Consider the following 22,748-nt stretch of genomic DNA (forward strand, 5'->3'; position numbering starts at 1 on the left):
TTTTTTGTCAAATAAAAAATTATTTAGCCCGAGTGATAAAATTTACGTCTGCACTAGCACCTTTTTTAATACACAGAGTTAAAACTAAATACTGCGCACGATCAGCATTCTATGGGCATGCGCACAATGTTTTTTGACTCAACGACTAGTCTGGTGACGCTGCATGCATGTTGTCACGCGGAAAAATACGACTGCTCACGACTATGTAAAAACTGGAGAACCCCATTGTCAAACAAAGCATTACCGTTACGATGTGGACAATTTAAGAATGGGTTAGTCATTACGGTTTAATAATGGTCAGTGAATTGGACACTATGGGATTGTTACATTTATTCTGGATTACTCCGATGGTACTCCAAGGTAGTATTTACTAATACTAGAGTTTTAAGTATTTAAATTTTAAACATTTTGTCGTGATATAACTATTGTTGCTGGAAGTGATCTATTGATCTGATGTTTTAAGCACTAAGTTTCTTTATCTTACGTAAAATGCACAAATTGTTTTAAAGTGTATACACAACATGAACGTGATACCTCTTGATATCAAATAACATAAGTTGAAAATGCTATCAAATTAGATAATATCGATCTCAACGTTATCGAGATACTCTTGTTTTATCGTCTGGTAAAAAGTGCATTCATGCGTATCGAAGACTTTACCAATCAAATGCTACAATCTCACAGACAATCCGATTTACTTGTCATCGATAATCGACAATAGGTACTGTATCCGGACAATACACAGATACGTTAGCGAGACTGTCAAGACAGTACTAAATAGCAACACAAATAGTATAGAAAACAAACCGCAAAGGAATAGGCCTATGGTATCTGGAAGTTCACCATTTTGATACGACGTCTCATCATCAATATGCAAACATCTTGTATTACCCTCTTCGCTACATTTGTAACTTGCCTGGTTGGAGGTAAGTATAAAGTACAGTACTCTAACATTGGCCATCTATTTATCTAACCTTATCTGTTTTGTAATAGTTTAGTTATAGGTCTTTTCCCTTTGACCGTAACAGCGATCACGATAGGTATATAATTTTCAAAAACAAAGCGCAAGAAAGTGAATATCAAATAAACGAAGTACGTACGGCGGGATGCTTTCATTTTGATACAACGGCTGTTTAACGGTGATTAACGTCGTTCTTGTGACATCAAATTGAGGCATCTTACTTTACATTATTGCCTCAGGCGCTGACAGAAATTATATTAATTATAACTTGTACGGGTATACAAACGGCATGATTTAGGCGTTTGAACTTACAGTAAAGAACATGCAGCTTATAGTAGATCTCTAACATGACAAAATTCGATGGTATTCACAAATAATAAATACAATGATATGTACATATACGTATACTATATGTATTGGTTATACGTTTAGTATACGTACACAGGTACGTATTTTATGCGTATAAAGGCACGTACGGTATGTTATACGCAATATGTACTGATACAACATTTGATACACGTACAATGATACGTAATAGCATACGTACAAAGATACTTATTTTATGCGTACAAAGATTCGTAATATGTACTGATACGACATTGATACACGTAATGATACGTAATAGTATACGTATTTTATGAATACAAAGATACGTATACGTACAAGATACAAGATAACTTTATTGTCAAATAGTTCATCAACGAAAAATTTGAAACTGGTTTTTCTCATGGCAACTTAATATACAAATAGAATAAAATCAGTAAAATGTTAAAACATAAAGTAAAATACACAGTACTGTAAAATATGTACAGATAAGGATACGTACAATTTTTCGTACATAATATTTCGAATTCTGAAATAATTAATAATCAATATTGTAAGAAAAAATCATGAGAATATCATATATTTCTATTATTACTATATACTGTATAAATAAATGTACGATGATATACAGTGTGTACAGCAATAAATAAGAAGCCGTGCTGAGTTTATTTTGTTCAGTATTGATTGTATATATAGTATGTATTATTGTTTTCATGATCAATGCTTTTATTATGCACTTGATAACCTTGGCAGTCCACACAAATCAAGATTATTACCAGAGAAATACTATAATTATGCGTACCTAATATAACTATATAAAAAAATAATTATATTTGTGTTAGGGTATACATGACTACGAAGCGTATAAATCGATTTTATGTATACTTTTATTTTAGGAACATTTTTTAATGATTATGAATTCCTGAATTCAATACGCAATATATAATTATTACTTTTCCGATCGTTTTTATTCGAATTCCGAAATATCATTTTTTACTTCATCCACCTATGGGGTGCTTTTGCCGTCATAATTATTCAGAAATAAAGTATGTATAGGCCTAGGCCTATATATATACTAATACATATATCTTTTGTTGGTGAAACTACTTCGTGCGAACGGATCTATCTTTTGTGCATATTAATTGCATTTTGTTTCTATTGATAAATGTCTTAAGGCCCTATTTAGAAACGTTTTACTTGTATCGATCTGCCACTGTTGAGTTACACGGATTGTCAGTGGATTTCGTTACACACGATATTGATGCGATACCGCTGGCACGTCACATAAGTAAATTGATATGTTACTTAACTTACTTACTTATTGTTGAATAATAAACTGAACCGATAGTTATACAATTTTAGATTTTACACTTGGTATAACTTATTTTATTCCGAAAATGAATTAAATTAAAGATAAGAGTTAGGTAAAGATAGAACGCTTTTAAACTTTGGATACGATGGATACTGTAGAAAAGAAACTAACATATCTTTTAGGAATGTTTGTATGAATTAAAAATTATAAGAGAAAATGAATATAATGGTAGATAACAAGAGATATTAGTTAGACACTGATAGTGTACTTAACCTATTTTATTTAGTCTGTATATTTATGCCTATGAGTATAAATGTGGGACACCCCACCAAATAGAAAAAAAACGCCTTTAAACTCGTATATCATAGCAATTAATATATCATAGCAATATACATTAATATAGTAATTCAGAAAACAAAAATACTAAATGAATGCTAATGTTTACTAATGGTATGATAATAAAGTTAAAATTATGATATTAATTAGGGGGGAAACAGAAAATAATGAAAAAAGGTAGAAAATGTTTAGAAATTATGTAATGAAATATTGAATAAAGGTGGTGGTGAACAAAGATAAAAAAAATATACATTAAGACATTAATATGCTAAACAAATTATAATTTTCAATAGGATACTGTAACTTATACTGTAATAGGTAAATAAACAGACTAAAAAAGTTCCCCTATCAGCATCACACGTTCAACAGAAAACCTGATTGTAAATGTAAGCAATGCATTACGTCACTTGTAATCATCAGGTTGTATTAATTAGATTGCATCAATGATACAATGTTATTTTCTGCATGTTTACTTATTAGTTTAGTGGAATCAATGATTACCTTCAAGAATTTAAGGTCAAGAAAAGAACAAACAAGTTTTCAAAAACTTTATAAATAGATTAATCACAATAGCTAGGCTATATACAGACTGTGTTGTAGAAATCTTCATTATACATCTTACTCAATCAAAGAACTTACTCAGTTTTTATCAGATTCCGAAAAGTCAAATTCTCAAAATATGTTGAAAATAAAAATAATTTGAGTTACAGCAATTATTATCCTAATCATCATAACGTATTAGTGTATACGATGCATTATGTAATGAATTCAATGTTAAACGTCTTGGACCTATTCTATGTATGAAAAGCTTTCGCCTATGATCTATTTTAGGCTTACAACATACTACTTTCCTCATGTATTGTTTCAGTTTGTAGCGGTTCAGAAAGCCAGGAGAGGTTATACATCAAATTGATGACCAATTATAACCAGTTAGTGAGGCCTGTTGTTAACAACAATGACACGCTAACGGTATATTTTGGTCTTCAACTTTCACAACTAGTCGACATTGTAAGTATATATAACAACTGTGCAATGGATGAATGGTAATATCAGTTGTGACTGACTGATTAATTTGATTTGGAGAGATAACCTTATTGAACCAAAATGAATTTATCATAAGGCCTAAGTTTTAAATAATTGAATTGTATTGGAACTCAATTGTGATGCAAAATTAATTATAGGAAAAAGGCTAAATAGCAGGGGGGAGAGAGAGAGAGAAATACCTATGGGGTAATATTCTTTCATCAGGGATAAATCGATGAGGCTAGTTTAGAAAGTGTAATGTTCTCATTGTGTCCCCATACGCGTAGTTCTTAAATAAATATCACGATTTAAAAATGATGCTTTCAACATAATTGGTATATTTTAGATCATCCAGATTTATATTTTATCTTAAATGTTTTTATTATGATTACATTGCAGGATGAAAAGAACCAGATTATGATAACAAGTGTATGGGTAAAAGAGGTAAGTATATCCACTAGATGTAAATAGATGCAAGGCAGTAACTGTAGTACATTGATGAGTATGATTATGATTGTAACGTATGGGTGTTAGAGATCAAGAGCCACGTCAACATTATGGACAATACTAATGTTGTAAAATATGACAAATAAATGAGTTTGTGTTGATACAAATTGCTTTTATTTAAAAAATTGACTGAATGATACTCTTCACTAGATACATTTTAAGTAATACTTCCGTATTGGATATAACTATTTTTTTAATGTGAAATTTGGAAATTGTTAGTTTTATTGTAGTTAATATAGACATATATTACAATGTAATAAAATCCAATGTTCTTATTGCTAGTTTTATAGCTATAGGAGTGACAGTACATATTTAATAATTAAATTTACCACACGTCATGTTATTTGAATCAGTTGTATTTACTTTTCCACACAACTGTTTTGTACGTGCCACATTCATAATGTACAATAATTAAATTGTCCATAGGTCAACATAGTAATTAACCATAATTTAAATGAATTGAAATAATAATCACTGAAGAACAGTCTTATTTGATAAGCAGTTGGGCTAAGCATGCAATATAATTGATTGAATAACTATACCAGGGTACTGCTGATATTATCAACAGCCAGTAAGATCAGGAAGAGTTAAATTACAATTTATTTAAACAATTAATTTAACTCTTCCCTGGTAAGATACACACAACTTAAAATGTTGGTGAAACAATTTGTCTGACAGTTGTTTGTAAACTAAGTCTCATTAGAGGCTTATGGAATAGAGTTAAGCAGTCGTGAGTTACAAGTCTGGCACTAGGTCAGGATTGAACCATGAACCTTGGGATTGGAAGGCAAGCAGTTTAGTCACCAAGCTCAGCTTCACTACACTTCCAAATTAGTTTTAAGTAAACTAGTGAGATAAGGTGACAATCTGTTCCAACTAATTGCTCATGGTGACTGATGAATGATCATTGTAATGTCATATTTATTTTACAGCGATGGGTTGACAACAAGTTGTCTTGGGATCCAGACAAGTTCGAAGGAATAAGACAAATACATCTACCAATTGATAGTTTATGGAAACCAGATATTGTGCTGTATAACACGTAAGGAGATTGTTAAAACTAGTTGTTTCATGACATCATCTTCGACGACCCTAAAATCAATAATTTAAACATAAACTTTTAAATATATATTTATGTTATAATGTACATAATATAGTAAAAACATTTTCAAACAATTGCATTTGTATTTTTGTTGTCTGTGCACGGCTCTAGGGAAGAACAACCATGTGTTGATCTAGTTCAAGTTTCAAGTTCAAGTTTATTGTTTCACACAATATAATACAATATGAACAGAAACATAAATTAATAAATGGGCCTCCATGATTAAATGAAGTTGAATTAAATTGAATTGATATTTTGGTTTACATTGCAATTATTAGTATGTAAAATGGGAGTAAAGTAAAGTAAAGTTTAGAGAATGCTATAAACGTGTTCTTGAGGCAACTGAGACGTCACGACATCCTCAACCTTACTTTACTTCTTTTTCAGAAACACGATGGTGTACAGCAAACCTAACTACTATTACTATTGTTTATTCGCCATGCAAACAATTATTATGTAATTATGATGTTATGAAAGTAAGTTTTCTTATTGTACATTAGAAAACATACAGAAACTTAATATTGTTTTATCATTTTAGAGCCGAGGGCTACTACGACGTACAAGTGTCAAACTTCGCTACAATAAACTACGACGGAACTGTTGAGTGGAGTCCTCCTGCCATCTTCAGGTCTTCTTGTAGCATTGACATTGAGTTCTTTCCGTTTGACGAACAGCTCTGCATTCTCAAGTTTGGAAGTTGGACATACAGCGGTGACGTCATAGATCTTGTTGCGATGTCAGATCGCTTAGAGCAACGCGAGTACCGACCAAATGGAGAATGGAACATTGTTGAAAGCAAAGTCGTCAAGAACGCTTTGAAATATCCATGTTGTGTGGAAATTTACCTTGACTTAACTTTCAACCTAATACTTCATAGGAATCCATTGTTCTATATCATCACTTTAGTTCTACCTTGTATTCTTATTTCTTTCATGAGTATCCTCACATTTTACCTTCCATCTGACGCGCAAGAAAAGATCACACTGTGTATTTCTGTACTTCTTGCGTTGATCGTGTTTCTGCTTCTCATTCCCGATATAATTCCGCCAACTTCGCAGACAATACCACTCATTGCCAAGTATATGATTTTCACAATGGCGATGGTCAGCGTATCCATCATAGCAACCGTGGTGACCATAAACCTCCATTTTCGGACGATAACAACGCATGAAATGCCCCTTTGGATTCGTGTTGTTTTCCTGAAGTTTCTGCCACGATTTTTATGTATGAAACGGCCAAACCCGGAGTGTATGGCAAACACAACAATTAGAAATAGAGACAAGAATACAAAAATGCAACAGCGGACTTACTTGGTACCATCCGGTAAAGACAAAACATCGTACAACAAGTAAGTTGAAACATAGATCAAATTGTTAATAATAATTGTAAACACATGCTTAAAATAAAAATAAAACATCGTACAACAAGTAAGTTGAAACATAGATCAAATTGTTAATAATAAATTGTAAACACATGCTTAAAATAAAATAAAACATCTTTATTTTGAACACAGATACACGATTCATCATACTGCTATGACGCCCTCATCAAAAGAAGACATTGAAGTCCAGGAACCCAAAGCTCCTGCTTATAAAGAAGAGTGGAGGCCACGTAGCAGAAAATGGAAAGAACTTTTACAATCAATAAATTTCATCAAAGAAACACTAAAGATTGCCGATGATATTGATCAGGTTAGATCAATTTAACGTCAAATCATTGGAATAATAATAGAATATATTATTGTTTGGGGTCTTTGTGAGATAAGCATACACTTCCAATGTTAACTAAAGCTCTGTCTACACTATCAAACTTTATGTGACAAAAAATGTGATATGCCCCATATATATGGACATGATGATGTCATATCACCATAATTTTGGTACACACACGTCAAGCTAATTAGTGTAGACAGAGCTTAACTGAATTTTCAAATTTTTCTTCATTACAGTCTGAAGAAGATTGGCGGTTTGTAGGCCTGGTAATAGATCGTCTGCTTCTGTGGGTGTTTATCATCGCAGTCAACATCGGTACTGTCGTTTTATTTCTAAGACCGCCGGTGTTTTGGGAGGGTACGGATGCACACGGCTCGTCAGTTCACGAAAACCCAACTATTTTAGAAAGTAAACAATTTACACAAGAGGACTTTATATAGAGAAGCAGCAGCAAAATGCAGTTTAGTCTAATAAAAATGGTAATACCAGAAAATAAGTTATGCAAGATAAATGATTCTCAACGTTTTCTAACAATAATTAAAAATAAGGGCAATATTGTTTTAATTAAGGTTGATCCTATAAACCGTATGTAAATATTTTCTTTAAATGACGTATGCCGTCTTCCAAAAAAAGTGTTTTCACCGAACTTGGTCCTCACTTGGATGCAACGCAAGTGATTTGAACAATCACAAGCGATGGATTATTCGAACTGTCGACTGTGATTGGTCAATTTGATTGGTGGGGACCACGCTTAACTACGTTTACCAATGATGACGGGATTGATAATCCATCGCGTCATGATTGTTCAATTTACTTACGTCAGTGTGTCTTAGTGAGAACCAAGCATTAGCATAGCCATTTCATTTTTTACATGCTTGTCTAATTCAATTCTGATATTGTTTTGTCAATTTATTTTCATTCGACAGCTAGCGGAAACGAGCACATTTCAAAAACCATACAAAGTGTTTCTGTGGTGATTTTTTTTAAATAAAGTTAAAGTCAGTAACATTATAGTAGTTAGTCATAGTTTATGTTGTAAAAACTATCATACAATCAGAACGATCAAAATACATCAAACAGACATTATAAGCTATTACAGTATAGTATAACCAATAAAACAGAATGAACATGTGACCAACTATTGACCAACACATTATCTGTTTACTCATCAAAGATTGAAACCGACTTAACACGACTCAGCCGACTCAAAGCGACTCAACCCGACGCAAACTGACTCAAACCGACTCAACCCGACTCAATCGACTCAACCCGACTCAAATCAACTCAAACTGACTCAATCGACTCAAACCGACCCAAACGGACTCAACCCGACTCGAATCGGCTCAACCCCACTAAAACCGACTCAATCAAGTTTCTAATATTATTCAACTATTTACTTTGGCATCTTTCTTCCTTCGAGGAAGTTTGGACATTAAGACATTAGACTGACCTCATTAATTATACGTACCGTGTCAATACTTAAAATATTTAATTAAACACAAATTTAATCTTACCCCATTAGTTTATTGCGGGGAAAGTAGAGGCGCAGATAGGCAAGATTATCAACATTCTTAAATTAGATTTGTTAATTAGCGACCGCCGAGTATAACGTTAATTACTACTGCTGATTTCTTTGTTCAGCTGTTTAAGACCAAGTCATCCCGCCGTCTATGTCCATTTTGTTAATTACATAAATGTAGAAAATTTAATCCTGTCTTATTATGTGAATCGACGAAGCCGAAAATATATTGTTACTTAAAATCGTTATTATAATAGAATTTTGAAATGTATTATTTTCATATTTTTGACGTGACGGTTTTTAAATTGTGCCACCAACGTTGTGGCAAAGGAAATTTTGTACGTTGGTGGGGTAAACTTAGGTCCTATCCTGTATGCATACTCAAACTCCAGCCGATATGGGAGATGTAAAATGGGATAACTAATGAACCTTACAACAAGTATCATAGATTACCTGTATTGTTCTAACGGTATATGCAAATGGTCAATTCGTGCAAATACCACTAAAACAAACCTAATCCATCCCTGATTTTAGGCTTACATATTTTGAAAGCCTACTGTACAGAACACATAATTATAATCTTTCAATTATTTAGGCACAATTGAAATCACACATCATAAGAAACCTAAGCCTACACGGAAAAGTTAATTAGGGCCGAAACTTCTTAAATTAATTAAACGAAATTTCTTAGTAAGAAATAGGTATATCTATAATGAATAGGCCCTACGTTTGTAAACAGAGCCATGACATGGCATGTGCACTTTAGTGTGCATCACCGAAGAAGGTGTAATAATAATTTGATGTCAATCCGACTCATTAGTTAAAATTAATGTATCTTTTTCGATTGTTGGATAAACCAAACAAAAAACTCCTTCAAAGCAACTGTTTCTACCAAACGTCAAGAAAGATCAATAACAATTCGCTTGAAATTGATGTTTGTGTTCGTTAAACGTGTTCTGGACACGAAGCTATAGTTTGTAATATTTGCTCGAACAAACAAATCTCAGTACTGGGAATATTCTTCCGCGTAACACCTGAGTAAATTGGTCCACTTGTCACTGCTGTCTACATAAACCAAAGTTGCTAATATCGACGTTTACTCTACATGCCGAAGTAAAGTTAAAACATTTTATGTTGGAATGGAAAGGAAAATCCTTTAAAAAAAAATAATAATACATATTGCTTTGTATATAGATATACCTCTCGGTTATACAATGTCAAATCGTTTATAATTATAATTATAAACGATGACTAAATAAATGTGAATTGAATTTAACATGGAAAGTGGGCCTATTGTCTACAACTGTATTGTCAATGAAGGCCCAGTAATCTTTTCAACAATAAATAAGAAACAGATCACTCCAAAGTAAATACTATAATGAGACTTCACGTGATCAATATGTGTTTCTTGTCAATATATATCTCCCCTCTTGTTACCTAGGAGATGTAAATCCCTGAACTGATCCGAATGACACTGGGTTTAAACTCACTACATAACCGTTTTCAAATGTTACACTGGATCGTCCAACATTAACCTAATTAGTTTAATTATGATTGGGAGCTAATCGGATTATCGATTCACTTGCCAAGGGGTGCATTCAATTCTTTTTATAAATAGGCCTAGTATAGTGAACCATAGACTCCATGATTCAAGACTGTTATCTGCTTTATTTTAAGTCTATTTTTTCTTCAGTAGTCACGTAGGCCCGGAGGATAATGGATTTAATCGAAGTTGTTTATATACGTTTCCTTATTTTTTTCTGTGTTTAATGACACGGCGATGATGATAATGATAATGATGAAAATGATGATGATAATAATGATGATGATGATAATGATGAAGATGATGATGATGGTGATAATTGTGATGATGATGATGATGATGATGAGGATGATGATGATGATGATGATGATGATGGTGAAAATGATGATGATGATGATGATGGTGACGACGACGACGATGATAATGATGATGATGACGATGACGATGACGACGATGATGATGATGATGATTATGATTTATATGACCGACGGATGGTGAAAAGGAATAATGCCAATAACGACGACAATGCTAAACAGCAGATAATGTTTCTGCAGGTGATAAAGAATACGTAAATTTCGTTGTATTTATTTCCTTGTATAATTATTCTATGTTAATGCTATGTCATTAAATTGTATACCGATCGATATCACGTCATTCAGACAATAATGGTAAACTAAACAAAGTCAACAATCCTAAATTTAAAAACGTATAAAGAAAATCTTTCAGTTCTGTCAGTAGCATATTGCATAGGCCATTATACTAATGTTAAGAAAAAAAATATGAATAACATTTTCTAATTAAAATACAGAAAATTTGACACAACGCCTAAATTACAAAATATTCTGCCTGTTTTTATATTTTTACCACCAAATAAATGAACTAACTTTTAATTGAAGATGCTTAAAATCTTCCAGAAACCTACTTGTTTTTCTTCTTTCCATAAGAACAGACTAATCTCGAGTCAACAAGACTCGAGTGTATACATACAAGGTAAGCCGTTATTTAAGAAAGAAAGGTTAAGAAGAATTGTAATAACAAAAGAGCTCTTAAGTGCGGCTTATGTAATCAACATGGCTACCTTTAGGCTTAGTTGTTATTGTATGCGTTTAATAAAAGTGTCATCAAAAACGATACGATAGATTTTTTTTTTAAATAAGTCATTATTCAGGTCATTTTAAATTAAATATGGAACAGTAGCTATAACTCAGTAAAAATATCAGTGTATGTTTGGTTTCCACTAGGGCGCAACAACGTATGGCACAACGTAAGTGAGTTGACCAATCACAAGCGACAGTTCGGATGATCCATTGCTTGTGATTGGTCAAATCACTTACGTTGCGTATAGGTCTTTACGTTGCGTCCTAACCAAGCAATAACTGAAATAGTATTAGAAAATTGTATTAAAAATTGTATCAAACATTTCCACTATCTTCAGGCTTAAGCTAGACACTATCGCTTTGTAACGCATATACATTTGTGTTTCTTGTTGCAAATATACATTCTGTTGGGGTCAAGCACATTAACTAAAGGCCTATCCAAATGCCGACCGACAACCGTATTGCCGACGGCGGTGACAATACGCTTTTCATTACGATTCACCTGTGTCTTGTCTATTACCGTTGTGTACAAGATCACGCTATTTCAAATGGTTGAGGTTGGTTGTGAAGGACACCCCCATACATCGTAACATGTACAGTTCGTGTCCTACCATTCACACATTCAATGATATACACAGCGGTTATACCAGCGCTGGAATCGTTTTAAATCATTAAACTATACGTATATTAAAGCGTTGTTGTCGGCGTTAAATTATACACAAGTTACATTATTTAATGTATTAGCCTGAAAATAATTGTCGAAGATTTTGTGATACGCGTTGGTTTACTTATTGTGTGTCAACTGTCGTGGTATGAACCAGAGGGCAGCTGTTACCACAGGAGACGATGTTGGATACTGTGCTACAATGTATTTCACCAGTGAGACAATTCGCGTTATAGATATGATGAGCAGGTAAAAACATTCCAGGAAACTGCAGAAAATATATAACATATAGTGTTTTTCGTCTGAACAGACTGCAGTGGGGTTGTTTTAAGCGTTTACGTGTGTGAACGGACACTAGCCTTACAAGGAAACTGCGCGGGAAACGAAGATGAAGCAGACGATACTAAATTTAAGCTATTATATTGTTTTGGTAACTATAGCAGGTAAGTTTATACTTAATTATTAATATTAATTTCGTTTGAATAACAATAGTTTCAGATAGTATCGTGAAAGAATTAAAATGATTTAATAATAAATAAAATTGTGGCAGATTAAGACTGTTGAAATGAAGATGGTTTAGGCCATTAGTTAGTGGTTAAAACAGTGAATGCTGTTCTGGAATATACTAATTTTATACACAAAGAATGTTTTTTTTATAAGTTAGGAGCTTGGAGCGGGTTTCCCTCTCTCCTTGCCCGCCTTGGGGCAATTATAACGGGGTGGTGACATAGCAACACCAGGATTTAATACGAAGATCGATACTAGGCCTACATGTTACTGTGGGTTCGCAATACTAAGAACCTGCGCTCTTTTGTCCCGAGTTGACCAGAATGTAAATCCAGGCCGTGCAAATTATGTACATTAAACTCAAAGGTATAAAAAAAACAACTTGGCTTCAGAATAGCCAGCCCATGCAGGGTGTTATAACAACACCAACGACTGTGTATGTAGCTGTAGTTATTACAACATACAGTATAGCTACACGCAGGGTGTAAGTACAGTATCAAAAATAAATATTGCTATTTTAGTGTTTGTTTAAAAACTCCTGCAAAAATTGTTGATATCAACATTTTACGATAACAAATATTATTAGGCCTATCCACTAGCTATATCTATAAGACGAAACGCACGAACGTACACGCGACGTGATGTGACCAATCACAAGCGAGAGACCAAATACTGTATTCGGGTCAAAGGTTATTTATAATTAGATGGCGTATTAGGAACCTAGTATAACATTCAAACATTAATGATTTTGTTATAACACTGCTAATAAAATAATAGTATGTAACTATTAAATGTTAAAATAATGTAATTGCTAAAACAATAATTACAATCACGTTTAAACAGAACCACTTAGGTTGCAATTAAAAGATTGAAGTAAAACAAACATTTTCTAACGTTATCACTAATTTAATGTATAGATCATATTTCTTGCAATTTACTCGTAAAAATTAGTCATGGCGAATACGCTGCCAACTAATTACGGTTCCAGCAAAATCCATATAGACGTATAATACGTTAGCCAATTCTCGATACTATAATTAATTTTTCAGTATCATAGGAAAATTATGTATACAGCAGTACATATGTATCACATGTGACACCTGTATTATATAGATCATACGCCAAATAATACACATGTGACAGAATTTGCCTGATACTGGACAAATTATGCCATATGTTGATATACAGTATGGAGAATTATATGTAAATATGCGGTCCTATAGTATAAAGGCTATAGACCCGTAAATGTATGATGCGCAAGTGTATGCGCACGAATATGATAGTATAGTCAATGATATGTAATATAAATACTAGACACGGTCAGCATCAATTCTTCCTGGCCAATTGCACAATAGTTTAGACACCACGGTTCTACATTACTTAATACTTTAATAAATAATTGTATAAGACAATTAAGCTTGAAAGTGACACACAACACAATAACTCCCGATTGATCTACAGAATTGAAATATACAAGAAGAGCATTTCAATAGACATCATCTTAGCTGAATGATCGGAAACAAAAGAGCCACTAAGACACGATCAATATCAACAGCATACACAATATTGCTAATCAACGTGTATGTAACAGAATATAATAAACGTTTAGGCCTCGACAATAAGAAGGTGTCGTACCTTGTACAAGTCGTATAACAAGTCCTTGAATGTTTGCTACTAAAATTACATAACATAAAACAGTAATGAGAACACTTTGATATTGATTTTGTAACGTTACATTTGGCCTTGTATGTTTTTTATTTTGTTTGTTGACGTCCTAAGTGGCCGCTTGGTCTTGTGATTGGTTAGAATTGACCGCGTAATTTTCAATAGCACGCGGTCGTACATTGCTACGTAACTGCTGTATGCGATATTTAGGTTTATATAGAGTAGAACTCCCCAATTAAGAGGACCACCAAACAAAGTGCTCCTTTAATAGGAGTGTCCTCTGAATAAGGGTATCCCAAAAAGAAGTTCTCTGTAATATATGGGATATTAACTGCAACCTAACTAATATTAATAATGCTACCAAATACTTCTACTACTTCCATACAACACATGTTAATTAATTTATATCATTCACATTCTGTATTTATGTTGTGAGGAAAATGAATATTGCTATTAATTATTGCTTCTCACCTGAATCCCTCCCCTATAATACAAAGAGTATGATAGTCCAAAAGTGTTGTTTTTATACTCTTCAATGAACCATGAATTTGTGTTACACGGCTGCGATGGAAAAAATACGAAAATGCCTCTATAAACAGACTCTGACATGAAGTCGTTTCTAAATAATATGGAATCATAAATTTCAAAACATAACTATTTTAATTGCATTTGATAGTATAACATAGCTAACGTAATTACAATATTAGTTACTTGGTCGAACCCTTTACTCCATATACATCGGTGGACAGAGTAGAAGATTACAAGAGTTAAGTTACGTATTTCATCTCAACTTAACGAGCTAGTTTCGATCGGACTTTAACCAATAAAGTCTGTTCTAATTATAAGTATAGCAACACGTTAAATTTACAATTTGTCACAAGAATGATCATAGCTTCTAAAATTTCTTCATATAGTTTGTGGCGCCATGGATCGCGTTTGGCGCCATAATATTTTAATATTATAAGGCACGGTTCTCAATAATTTATGCTCAAAAGGCTTTGAAACTACGAAATAGATTAAAATAACATTTTCTGTGTACATTTCTATTCACATTTTTGTTTTTACTCTAAAATAGAAATAGAATACGAAAAATGTTAAAATTACAACAAAATTAGGTTACACGACAAAAAAAATGTGCTCGTAACAAATAGCGCGTAGGCCTATACGTCACCATGACAAAATATAGCGCATGCTCCGTGTCAATTGAGGTCAAGTTTCTTTCTAATAATGCTGCACTATTGGCATGATTTACTGGCAGAAATACAATTGTATTCTGATCGAGCTTTCCTACGAGCTGTTTGTTTACATAACGATCGAATCTTACATTATTTACTTTAATCCATTGTAACAGTGTATATTAGATTTTAGCTTCTACAGTACATAAAATTATTGCTTTCGACGAAAAGCGTCAAATATAATTTTTTTTTCTTTCGTCTACATGTCTTTTTATTCCATTCCATAAAAAATAGATAATATACACGTCGTCATTATGTTATGGAAAGAGAACTCAAAGTATGTAAATCTTTTACACAGAATTAACTCCAAAACAACACTAATAACAATATAGGCCCTAATACAAAATTATATATTCAACGTCTACATCTGTTAAAACGTATAGGAAACACAATCCAAACAATTGATAATAGCATATTAACAAACTCATTATCTATGATGCAGAAAAGCATATTTAACCGAAGAGGTACTCTATTTAAACGGAGACCCTACACGCTATCTAAACGACGGAGAGGCATGCTCTATTTAAACGGCAAGACATACTCCATTTCCTATTTCCTATAAGTATTTGATTGGTAATGTTCTGCTGCTTATAATTTTCAAAATGTCCATTACTTATCCGAATCATAAACACGTCTGATAAAAGTGCCAACTGTTCTTTTAATTTTTATCCATAAGACTTATGAACGCGTTCGTTATATATGTTTGTTTTTATGCGGCGTCAAGCAGAAATTTGCTATTTAAATGAGGTTAAATGAAGCAATCACGGATAAGTACCCCATCGGTATCATTTTAATGGGTGTACTGATTTGAACGCATTCACGCGGGATCACATAATATTGGCCAAGTAATTTATGGACAGGATTTGTCTAAAAGGAACTGCAGTGTAAGGCCAATTTACTCAGACGAGTGGTAACGGTAAGCGGAAAACCGCGTAGCTTGTCCACGTAGAATCTGTATCTATCCTGAGCGGATAACGCCCGTCCGCTCCGCGGCGTGTGTAAAATGGTCATAAGGAATAACATTTTATATTTGTATTACCGTTACCGCTCGTCTGTGTAAATTGGTCTGTAGGCTATATATGATAATAACACTATATAGTAAAACAATTATTATTTTACTTTACGAAAGGTTTTTAGCTTTCACACCCGTCCCATTTCACTTATATTCCCAGTTTCCTGGACTTTCTGCATTCTCACTTCTGAGGATGATCAAACATATTGATCGAAAAGTCGAGAAACTCAACAGTTCTTTTCAGAACATATACACGTGGTGTACCGCAAACTTTATATCAACATTTTTATTTTGCCATGCAAACTTTCAAAGAAAATTTACGAAAGAAATTATAAAATTACCATTTTAATTATTATTAATTATTAGGTGAAAACACACTAACCTCAAGGCACAATGGCATGATCACTAGGCTTTTGCAGGAATTTAACAGTTGATATATTTTCCAAAGCAAACAAATCTGCAAAAAAAGAAAGTTTAAAGTTTGTTGACACGATATCCGTGATATTGACAGGTGCAATAGTAATCGATTTGACTGACATGCATGTTACACATTGACCATTAACAAGGGTAACCCAGTTCGTTAGATGATGACCTATTAATATTATTGATCAGAATGCTAATAGCCTTAACGTTTCACCATCAATTTCATTCCACCAATCTATTTCCTAAATCCATCGATAACAGATCATTTTGGTACAAACTGGAAAGAGGAAAAACGTGATTGGTTTACAGTAATAAGAAACAAAATTGGTAAAATAAATTAAAAACATTAAAACATTCATTAAAAAATAGTATTGTGTCTCTTTTTTATCACCATCAATTTCATTTCAGCGATATATTTCCTAAATCCATCGATAACAGATCATTTTGGTACAAACTTGAAAAAGGAAAAACGTGATTGGTTTACAGTAATAAGAAACAAAATTGGTAAAATAAATTAAAACATTAATCTAAACAAAATAGTGTCCTGTATTGTAATTGTTTGTAACTACTATTGAGTAGCTTTGCGTCAGGGTGTTGAGTAATTGGTCAGATGTTTTGTCCTACTCTGACGTAATTTGTACTTCATACTAAGTACATTGAGGCTAGTGATCTGGAGGTCGTGGGTTCGAGTCCCACCCCATAATTACTTATATTTTTTCGCAAGTACTCTCAATGTACTTAGTATAAAAAACAAATTACGTCAGAGTAGAGCAAAACATCTGACCAATTACTCAACACCCTGACCCAAAACATCTGACCAAGTATTCTGTATCTTCCTTATATATTTCATATATTAAGCCTAATTCCTATATTGCTGTTTTTCTCCTAAAAAATGTTGACATTTTTCAAAAAAAGTTGTATTGGATTGGATTAGAAGTTGATCGTGTCTCTTTTTGGTATTTCATTTCATAAACATTTATTTCTATTAATGGTGCATAGAAAATAACAACAAATTAAATAAAGAAGAAACATACCATTAATAGAGGATTTTACAAGAAGTAAAACTTGTCCCGTAAAACCCATGGACAAGACAAAAATATTGGATATATACATATAATATATAAAACACATCATTTAATTAAATTTAATCTCTAATTACTAGATATTGGATTTGTATGTACAATGTAGTCTTATCTAGATTGTAGGACTATACTTAATTGGCTCACGTCGGATGTCAGAATAATCAAGTCTAAAGAGCCTACTTGAACCAGCTGTTTTAATCAAGTTAATGTTTGAGGAGATTGTTATTGTTTTATTTCCTTCAAGTAATTAATGTAAAGGTACGCAACCACAATTCAGAATGTTCACATCACAACGCTATGTTGTACTGCCCTGAAAATAAATGAAGAGTTACATTCTAAGTAAAGATATCATTTAGTAATTAATGTAAATGTAAACACAACCACAAGATAGAATGTTCAATTCACAATGCTATGTTGTAATGCCCTGGAAATAAATGAAGAGTTACATTCTAAGTAAAGATGCCATTTAGTAATTAATGTAAAGGTACACAACCACAATTCAGAATGTTCACATCACAATGCTATGTTGTAATGCCCTGAAAATACATGAAGAGTTACATTCTAAGCAAAGATGTAATTTAGTAATTAATGTAAAGGTACACAACCACAGACAGAATGTTCACTTCACATCGCTATATTGTTGTGCTCTTGCAAAACATTAAGAGCTGTCTTCTCATATCATTTTCAGTAAAGATGTCACATCAGTGATACATTAACAACATGAAGAGTTATACATGATTCAGACAGTCACATCAACATTCTTACACGCGCATCAATTCTATCAACCTTTTGCAATTAAGTTAATTGACGTATATTAGGTCTCTGAGAGTGTAATCGATATGGTCAAAATACTAATGACCAGAACTAATCAGTGTCGTTGCTGTCTCGTCTTGTGTGGTTGATGATCGAAATGTATTTCACGTCCATTAACAAAATGATATCTGCTCTTTCGTCACCATTAACATCCAGGACGGAAGCTGACGTCACGTGGAGAGGTGCATCTTACTTTTGAAACTTCTGTTATTTAGAGAGTAATACATCATACCAAATAGATACACATTCTTGTATCTTTCAGATAAAGTAGTTGGGTTTGACAAACATTTAGTGTTAGATATTCTAAAATATTTCAAAATTGTCCAAGTATAAAGTTTGATAGTGTAGACAGAGCTTTAGATATTCTAAAATATTTTAGAATTGTCCATGTATGAAGTTTGATAGTGTAGACAGAGCTTTAGATATTCTAAAATATTTCAAAAATTGTCCAAGTATGAAGGTTGATAGTGTAGACGGAGCTTTTAAAATTGTTCCAAATTGTAGTCAACTAATGTTAGTGTAATATTCAAATCCTTTCACCAAGAAATATTGTCTACATTAATAAAATGTACTTACTGCATAACTTTTCAAAACGACATTTCGAACATTGCTCATTTTTTGGTAAAAACACATTGAAAAGTTTAATTTCTAAAGTTAAAAAAGCTAAAAGCTTGAGTGACACTAACAGTCACAATTAGTTTTTGTTAGAAAGAGAACTTTCTTTTCTTGAACGAATGGAATTCAATAATTGAAGGTGATGTCCGTTTGGTATAATGTAACGAATAACCTCTTTCTGTTATTTCGTTGGCTTCAATCTTGTTATTATTCGTATAATCGAATATTTGTCATTGAATAAACCTAGCATGTTGAGAGTGACTTTAGGCCTACAACGTTAAAAGCTTTTAATGCGTAAATATTATTGTTAAGTACAAACTAAATACAAAGTAGATTCTCTTATAAGAACATGTATCGAATAACAAGCTCGCAAAACGCGCCATCTTACATATTTAAAAAAAAACATTTCAATTTATTTCTAAATGTATCAAATAAAATTCGTTGACCCAACCATTTTTATAGGTCAATTTGAAACCATTACGTCATCGGATTCATGCGTGTTAAACAGGAAAATATTAAATTAAGATTTTTTTTCTTCTCCTGATGAAAGGAATTTGTGGAATGTAAGATTGATGATTAAACGTTACAGCATACATTTACACGATAATGGAAAATATTAATGTTCGCGCGGGTATCAGCTGTCGTCTGTTCTCATCATTCACGATTTTTTCTGACAATATTCTAAGCACCGCTAATGTGAAACAAGCCCGTCAAAGACACACAAGTGCGTCTAAGCGCGTCCAAGTCAATTCTGATTTAAATTACAGGATGAAAAGGTACGACAATATAAAAAGTTAAGAAAGAGGAGATAGAAGCATACTCTAATGCATTCACATGAAACGTTTTTAATTATTTACTAATAAGATAACGTCACATTACGATATCGTCACTACGCTCTTCGTTACGATATCATCACTCTACGCCATTCGTCACGTCATCGGATCATAACTACGCGCTTCAATACGATATCGTCACTCTACGTTATTCATCACGTTATCGGATCGCCCCTTCGCGTTTCGTCACGTTACCATAGGCTCCTTCGTTTGATATATCCACGTGTTGAGAGAACTGATGATGACTGACATGAAATTGGCGTGGACTCTCGCGTACAATGTAATAACAATAATTGTGTGAATTATACCTTAATAAATTAACTCGCATGGTGTCCTCGCAACAGTGGCACCATCTCCCATTCAAAAGGCACAAAAGACCGTGTGTTTCGTGCAGGTTCTCTGACTAATTCAATTACTAACTATTTAACTCTAGGCTGTTGCATTCTCGTGAGTGGCAATAGAATGAAACAATAATTAGGATTGATTTTCAGGGTAGTCATAAAATATTCCTACAGGGCACACGGTGATTAACTGTCTCAGAAATTATCGTTCTGGTAATGTTAATTATTTCTGGCCTCCGTTAAAGTGGTTTTTTCGTAAAGTTTAAAATTATTTCGTCTGCATTAAGTGGTACATGGTACAAATGATAAATATATTTTAATTTCACGGGGACTGTTGCAAGTATTTGCTAACCTTGTATGACGCAAAACGGTTAATTGGCGCTTTTTTTTGTTCAATACAGATTTGATAATTAAGGTTTTGACCGTTTTAGAAATTGAGCGTAATTAATATATGTGCTTATGGTTGAAAATAGCTTATTTCGTTTTATGTGATTGTAGCTTAGGCCTAGTTTGTAGATACACCTTGTGAGGGTAGATTTATACGCATTTGTAATATCGTTAGCAATTCACAGTATGCTACTTAATGATTTATCACGAGAGGAGAAAAAAAAGAACTAAGTTTAATTGCTCGTTTCCTTATCAACGAATTCAATCTATATAGTATTCACAATTAGAATGGAACTTGTAATTATATTGTGAAAACAAATCACAGATAGCAAGTGACGAAAGCCAGTGTGGTATCAGCATCGTACCAGAAACAATTCATTAAACCTATCAACGACAACTTTCTACAAATTACTAGTCAATGTGTCATAATGATAATTTGTTCTTGCGAAGGCTTATCGTATCGTAGATATAGGCCTACCTCTATCGTATATCATCATATTGGCTGAGCCACACTGATTAAAGTGCGCATACATTCAAGCATTAGGCTCTGTCCACACTATCAGACGTTATGTGACAAAAAAATGTGATGTGCCCATATATGGCTATGATGACCATACAGTATTTGGGCATTTCACTACCATATTTGGGCACATCGCACTTTTTTGTCAAACTAGTTTGATAGTGTATACAGAGCTCTACACATTTATTACGTATTACGCTCAAACACATCAACTTTGGATGTACAACTAGTACTCTTCAAGCTCTGTCCACACTACCAAACTTTATATGAAAAAGTGACGTCATATCACTACCATATTTGGGCACATAACACTTTTTTTCTCAAACTAGTCCTACCTATACATAGTAACACAATTTATTAGAACAAACGAAATGCGTTCGCATTACTCCTAAACGCGTTAACTTCGTTATTTAAGACTATATAGCCCACAACGTAACGCAACTTCCTAACCAAATACAAAAGACACAGGCATTATAAAGAAAATTGAAATAAACGTGTTTTTAGTCGCGTGGACGCGACTCTATAGTTCACTATGTCGGTCGGTCGGTCGGTCGGTCGGTCTGTCGGTCTGTCTGTCGGTCTGTCTGTCGGTCCGGTATCACTATGCATTGTAGCACGCGACTTAATGGCTGTTGGCCTTGTTATAAATATACACGTTAAAATACTATCTTTAGAACTGTGTTTGACAACTGATGCCGCACATCAAAATGATCTGTCCAGAATCAATATTTCTAAGGAACTCTGAGACATATGACCTTTCAAAATAGTGTTTTAATTGAAAACTTGCTTTGCCTATATATAATGTAGTAATTAGGCCTAGCAAAGGATACTTAAATGCACGATACCTCAGTATTAAGCCTTTACTAATCACCCAGATAGACAAAATGACATAAGAACATTAACAGAAATGAGAATAATGTATACGGAACAGAGACATTATTTAAATTGATTTATTTAATTTTAAAATAAAGTGTCAATATTTATCAATGTTGGATCATGGCATATTATTCGATAGTACACACAGCTGTCTAATTGATGTCCTACGAATGCCAACACCCGAACAGCTTCATAATAGAATGGCGAGAAGCACTTAAGTTTGACAAGAGTTGAGTACAAATAAGAGAATACTTGTCGGCCATCATGGTGTTGTTTGATATATTATTACGCTACGTTTGGTCATCTCTAAGCCCTTGTAAGTAATTACGAACGGTGATT

At 33.2% G+C, this 22,748-nt stretch overlaps 2 protein-coding genes and 1 long non-coding RNA gene across 5 annotated transcripts in view; 2 read left to right on the forward strand and 1 right to left on the reverse strand.

Moving 5' to 3' along the window:
* Positions 1-22,748, reverse strand: part of LOC144835307 (uncharacterized) — a 67,729-nt gene that overhangs the window by 7,711 nt on the left and 37,270 nt on the right. For both annotated transcript variants that reach the window (XR_013611080.1, XR_013611079.1), the window contains one exon: positions 16,902-16,976. This is a non-coding gene — a long non-coding RNA (uncharacterized LOC144835307). The remainder of the gene's footprint in view (positions 1-16,901; positions 16,977-22,748) is intronic.
* On the forward strand, positions 590-8,274 carry LOC144835304 (neuronal acetylcholine receptor subunit alpha-6-like). Its single transcript, XM_078690386.1, has 7 exons — positions 590-926; positions 3,802-3,941; positions 4,356-4,400; positions 5,396-5,505; positions 6,104-6,913; positions 7,079-7,256; positions 7,514-8,274. The coding sequence occupies exons 1-7, from the start codon at positions 872-874 to the stop codon at positions 7,715-7,717; spliced, it is 1,542 nt and encodes a 513-aa protein (XP_078546512.1). The 5' UTR covers positions 590-871; the 3' UTR covers positions 7,718-8,274.
* Positions 12,058-22,748, forward strand: part of LOC144835303 (neuronal acetylcholine receptor subunit beta-2-like) — a 51,776-nt gene continuing 41,085 nt past the window's right edge. For both annotated transcript variants that reach the window (XM_078690384.1, XM_078690385.1), the window contains exon 1: positions 12,058-12,543. In XM_078690384.1, coding sequence (XP_078546510.1) covers positions 12,489-12,543 — 55 coding nt within the window. In that variant the 5' untranslated portion in view covers positions 12,058-12,488. The remainder of the gene's footprint in view (positions 12,544-22,748) is intronic.

Source organism: Antedon bifida, chromosome 2, assembly GCF_963402885.1.
Source record: "Antedon bifida chromosome 2, ecAntBifi1.1, whole genome shotgun sequence".
Classification (NCBI taxonomy): domain Eukaryota; kingdom Metazoa; phylum Echinodermata; class Crinoidea; order Comatulida; family Antedonidae; genus Antedon; species Antedon bifida.